The sequence below is a fragment of the Nicotiana attenuata genome, unplaced genomic scaffold, assembly GCF_001879085.1.
Source record: "Nicotiana attenuata strain UT unplaced genomic scaffold, NIATTr2, whole genome shotgun sequence".
Lineage (NCBI taxonomy): Eukaryota > Viridiplantae > Streptophyta > Magnoliopsida > Solanales > Solanaceae > Nicotiana > Nicotiana attenuata.
Genome location: NW_017670271.1, coordinates 362,697 through 368,649, shown reverse-complemented (window position 1 = coordinate 368,649; position 5,953 = coordinate 362,697). Strand labels below are relative to the sequence as shown.

The 5,953-nt window shown below is 36.0% G+C and overlaps 1 protein-coding gene across 4 annotated transcripts; it reads left to right on the top strand.

Annotated features, from left to right (window-relative positions):
- Positions 1–932: 932 nt before the first annotated feature.
- LOC109237059 (probable methyltransferase PMT18) lies at positions 933–5,508 on the top strand. Of its 4 annotated transcripts, XM_019403306.1 has the most exons (8): positions 933–1,553; positions 1,694–1,740; positions 2,871–3,584; positions 3,728–3,938; positions 4,050–4,347; positions 4,449–4,620; positions 4,740–5,035; positions 5,121–5,508. In XM_019403306.1, the coding sequence occupies exons 3-8, from the start codon at positions 2,877–2,879 to the stop codon at positions 5,341–5,343; spliced, it is 1,908 nt and encodes a 635-aa protein (XP_019258851.1). In that variant the 5' UTR covers positions 933–1,553; positions 1,694–1,740; positions 2,871–2,876; the 3' UTR covers positions 5,344–5,508. The 4 variants fall into 4 exon arrangements, with proteins under 4 accessions (XP_019258851.1, XP_019258852.1, XP_019258849.1 ...); XM_019403307.1 differs by lacking the exon at positions 1,694–1,740; XM_019403304.1 differs by having other exon boundaries at positions 933–1,740.
- Positions 5,509–5,953: the final 445 nt, after the last annotated feature.

Below are 5,953 nucleotides of genomic sequence, written 5' to 3'. Positions count from 1 at the left end.
CAAATACATTTTAATCACATAACATTCACAAAAATACATATAACATACTAGTTTCGCAAATAATACACAAAACGACATGGAAACACTAATATCTAAATTCGGATATTAACATAAAAAATTAAATCTCAATTTTACATTTATTTTAGACCACATTAATCTAAGTCCGAATAAATATAACATACTAGTTTCGCAAATAAAACACAAAACGACATGGAAACACATTCAATCAACTAATATACATTATTATACAAGTTTCGACATAAAATAAATCGAAATACCTCGATGTAGTGAGTGTTTTGTGTGAAAATTTGAAGACGATGAAGTTAAATCACAATAATACAATGCTCCAGTACGATGTGGGACCTAAGTTCTTCACCTTTTGTGTGACGAGAGGGGCCCACAATTTTTTTTAAAAAAAAATCGAGCAGTGGGGGGACCAGAAGCAGGGGGGTTAAAAAAAATGGGGGAAAGGGTTTCTGGTCGGGGAAGAAGACGAAGGGCGATATTTAATTAAGGGTATAGCATTTTTTTTTGAACGCTATATGTATAGCGTATGAAATGAGGACGCTATATATGTCAGTTGAATCGTCAGGCTATATAGCGTCCAAATACAAGACGCTATACCTTAACGGCAAAAGTTACCGTTAAGGTATAGCGTCTTGTATTTGGATGCTATACATAGAAAGGTAACTTTTTTTTTACACTTATTAATGTATTTTGAGTCCAAAAATACAATATTTAGGTTCCGGACTCTAGTTAGGCTTACGAGAGAATAGGCAAGCCGCAAGTGGCTGAGAATTGTATAAGTTTTAATTTCATACATATTTTTGCATGCATACCTTACAAATTTTCTATTTATTTGTAAAAGTAGTTACTGTTATAGTACTATTTTTCAGGCCTAGTATATAAAGAATAGGAAATTGAAGATTATTCCTCTACAGGGGCAAGGAGATAGCAATTAGGAATGAGGTGGAGAGGCATTTGAGGATAGAGTGAAGGATGCTCACTTCTTGCGGGCATTTGTCGGACAAAAAAACCTCCATCCTCTCCCAACCACACCTTGGCATTTCTCCCCTCAATCACTTCTCCATCCCCTATCTTCCGACTCTTTAGTATCATTTCAATCGTATCACCAACTGACAAACTTAAATTTAATGCACATATTCAACTTCATCTTTTCCCTATAAATTCCCTCTTCTTTGCATACTTATGAATGCCAGTTCTCCCTCCTATCTGAACCCCCTTTACTTCTTTTTTCTTTTTCTTTTCTAGGTTGTAGTTCATGCCTTTACCTTTCACACATTTTCCCTGCATTTGATGAACTTTTTGTAGCGTTTCACTTTATTTTTCTAATTTTAAACACTTTCCTTTCTTTTCTCTCTCTCTCCTCTCTAAGGTCCATATGTTTAATTTATAGCGACAATGGTGTTTGGTGTTCAAGAAACTCCATATATAGTTACTGTCCCTTCGTGATTACTCTACATTCTCTGTACCTGCAACATCAAATGTACGATGATTGAACAGAAACAAAAACTTCCCTTTGATTTTACGATGTATGTACTATCTATTTGTATGTGCCAACTACTCATGTGTCCTATAACATCTTGTTAATTAGCTTCAGCTCTACCTCTTCCTTTTTCCTTTCCCAAACACCATTGGTTTTTACTGCTTGTTGTATTTTACATTAACTCAGGGAAAAGTAGACATTTTGGTTCAAGAAGCAGATAGATATACTGAGAGGTATATTCCTTCGTTGTATAGGTATATATGTTTTGATTTAGTTGCACTCTATCTCTGTGTTGTGCTAATTAGAATCCTTTTATATTAGGAAAATATCTACTTTCTAATGGTTATTTTCTCTTTCCATCTTAAGTTGAATGTCTATTTGTTCAGAGATATCTAATGTTTCACTTGTATATATTTGTCAAATTATGATCACTTCCTTCGTTCTTTTTATTCGTAGCTGAATGTTACATTATGCAGATATATACCTATACAAATTAAAATAAGAATAGTTACTGTTGTTTCTCCTTTTCCTTTTTGGTCAATAACATTGTTGTTTCTACTTTTATCGGAAACAAGAAAGAAATTAGAAAAGAAGGTAAATGATGTTATTTAATTTTTTCTTCTTTTAAGTTGTTTCTGAGAGTTAAATTAATCATATATTCAGCAGAAAAGATTCACTTTAATATCAGTTTCGAATACTTCCTTTTTGGTCTAATGTATATATATGCCGGCTTAAGGGCCAAGCAGATGAAGCAATGGCTTTAGGCCCCCAAATTTTTGGCCCATTAGATATATGTATCTATGTATTCTTAGAATAAATATCTATGGTAAAAGATTATAAGAGATGCATAAAATAGGAAAAGAATTATTTTGTCAATGTGATAGATGATGACTAATAGTTAATTTATATTCTAATATTAATATTTTATTTTTTCTCATAATAAAACTCGTATTTTATATTCACTTTTTCCCTCTAATTACTAAGCTGCCTATTCTCTTAAAAACAAGGGATGAATAAATAAAAAAATCCATTATTTTCAAGTCCTCAAGCATTACAACAAACAAACTAAAAATAATAGAATTTTATTCTAATATCAAATTATAAGCTTCTAGAATCATATTTACTATTCTAGCTTTCTATTTTTGAGCTTTATATTTACACTTTAATATTTATTTTCTTATCTCATAGTAGCATATTACTTTTTATTATTTATCAGAATGCATATATGTCAGCTATATAGCATTAATCAAATTACTCAATATGATTTTTTTTTTTTTTTATAGTTTGAGGCCTCTAATAAAGTTTGGCTTTAGGCCTCCAATGTTCTTGAGCCTCCTCTATCTTTCTACATGATTATGAGCAGGTTTAGATGGCAAAAGACCATAGTGGATCCCCAAAGTTACACCAGCTCGAATCGAAGAGAAAACGGCTCACTTGGATCCTTGCTGTTAGTGGCCTCTGCATCTTATTCTATGTCCTAGGAGCCTGGCAGAATGCTAGACCCACTCCATCCAGTCAATCTGAAGTATACTCCAGAGTTGGCTGTGATTCTGGATCTCCGAACCCTGATATCGCATCATCACGAATATCATCGTCATCATCATCATCGTCACTCTCAGTCCCTCTCGATTTCGAAAGCCATCATCAGTTAGTGGTCAACAACTCTAAGTCATCAGAAAACTTTCCAGCCTGCGATATGTCCTACAGCGAATACACACCATGTCAAGAGCCACAGAGGGGTCGAAAGTTTGACCGTAATATGTTAAAGTACAGAGAGAGGCATTGCCCAAGCAAGGAAGAGCTTATCCGTTGTCTTATACCTGCTCCACCAAATTACAAGATTCCCTTCAAATGGCCTCAGAGTAGAGATTATGCTTGGTTTGCCAATATTCCACATAAAGAGCTTAGCATTGAGAAAGCTGTTCAGAATTGGGTCCAAGTGGAAGGTGATCGTTTAAGATTTCCAGGAGGTGGCACCATGTTCCCGCACGGAGCTGATGCTTACATTGATGATATAAGTGAGCTGGTTCCCCTTACTAGTGGAGCCATTCGGACAGCAATCGATACAGGCTGTGGTGTAAGATTATGCCTCTTTATTACATTAAGGATTTTCCTACTTCTTTATTGGAACCAATTTGGTATTTGTTGCTTAAATACCTAATTATATACTTATGCAATTCTCGTATACTAAAAACATTTTAAACTTCAATGTCATAAAAGGTTGCAAGTTGGGGTGCTTATCTGCTGAAGAGGGATATAGTAGCCATGTCTTTTGCTCCAAGAGATACACATGAAGCACAGGTCTGGTTTGCACTGGAAAGAGGAGTTCCGGCAATGATTGGTGTTATGGGTTCTCAGAGACTTCCATATCCAGCGAGGGCTTTTGATATGGCTCATTGTTCTCGTTGCTTAATCCCATGGAACAAGTACGGTAAGGTGTTATTAGACCATATATATGTCAGGCAAAATTGATGATTAGATGAGCTACATATATAAACAGTCAAAATCTTCATCCTTGTATATTTTTTTTTTTTGTTTACAGATGGGTTGTACCTTATTGAAGTTGACAGAGTTTTACGGCCAGGGGGTTATTGGATACTTTCAGGCCCTCCTATCCGCTGGAAGACATACTGGAGAGGTTGGGAGAGAACCCAAGAAGATTTGAAGCAAGAGCAAGATTCCATTGAAGACACTGCGAGGCGACTTTGCTGGAAAAAGGTGATCGAGAAGGGTGACCTAGCTGTGTGGCAAAAGCCTCTCAACCACATTGAATGCACCAAAAGCAGATCATCTAATCATAAGCCACATATCTGCAAGTCAGGCAACGGTGATGCAGCATGGTACTTTCTCAATCTCTATAAAGTGACCGATACTATAATATCTAAACCATTATGAACAATTAATTACCAGTTTGACCTCTCCATATCATTACTCAAATAAGGTACCAAGACATGGAAGCATGTATCACGCCGCTGCCGGAAGTAACCAACTCGGATGAAGTCGCAGGTGGTGCATTAGAAAAATGGCCAGAGCGAGCATTCGCTACTCCTCCTAGGATTAGTAGTGGTTCAATACCAAGCATCACAATAGAGAAATTTCAAGAGGATAATCAGGTATAGAATAGGGATTCATCATGAATTTAAATGGAGAAGCATGGTCAGTAAGGATTCATATACCCGTCCTTAAAACTTGTTTGAGACTGAGCCACAGTTTTTGTTGTTGTTGTAATCAGGTATGGAATGAACGGGTGTCATACTACAAACGCCTAATTGGTCTCTTACCCCAGGGACGATATCGTAACGTGATGGACGCGAATGCTTATTTGGGTGGATTCGCAGCAGCTCTTTCGAAATATCCAGTTTGGGTAATGAACGTGGTTCCTGCCAATAATGACCCCGACACTTTGGGTGTGATATATGAACGAGGCTTCATTGGCACATACAATGATTGGTGTGAAGCTTTTTCAACGTATCCACGAACATATGATCTCATCCATGCTGGTGGTTTGATCAGCCTATATCAGGACAGGTAAAATGTTCATGTGTATTGATGTATTTCTGTTCTCGTGTATTGGTTTATTTGTGTATGTTAATTTTTTTCTTTTTTTATGAAGATGTGATATCACCTACATTCTCCTCGAGATGGATAGAATCCTGAGGCCTGAAGGTACTGTTATATTCAGAGATGTAGTGGAAGTCCTAGTGAAAATCAAAAGTATAGCAGACGGCATGAGATGGCAAAGTCGCATTGTAGACCATGAGAGCGGACCATTTAACCCAGAGAAGATTCTTATTGCCGTGAAAACTTACTGGACTGGTGAAGCTAAGCGGGAATAAAACTTCTAATTGACATATTTTTCTTTCTTCAAGTCAGAAACAAGGATGTTTGCGGTTATATATTAAGTTTCTCATTTTAGCAACACAATTGTTATTGCTTCTAGTTGGAAATGATTTATTTGGAGAGTAGAATAGAAGATGCTCATAATCATTGGTCTCGTGCAATTTTCTTGCTTCTTATATTACTATTATATAATACGAAGAATCAAACAAATGGTGAGATAAATTTTACAAAGTTATTGGGTTACTGAGATAGATTGCGATGTGTGGCCTCAACACAGAGAACGCAGAAGGGATTTGGACTTGGCTTTAATTTTGGGACCGAAACATCTCCAATATAACCAGGACATTTTCATATAAGCTTTGTGCGACAGATGTGCCTCTCAACAAATACATCATTTACAAAGACTGACATTACAATAAATCTTTAGCAAGCTACTCATAATTAATGACGCACACACATTGTAGATCAGTCACTGGTTGAGAAATTCGGTTTCTTACTGATGAGAAGTTTTTCGTCATTACTATATCTGTCTATATGATATGTCTCAATTTTTTGCATTATAAAACCTGAAGTCTCCCTCTTCTCAAAACAGAGTCAGAGAAATTC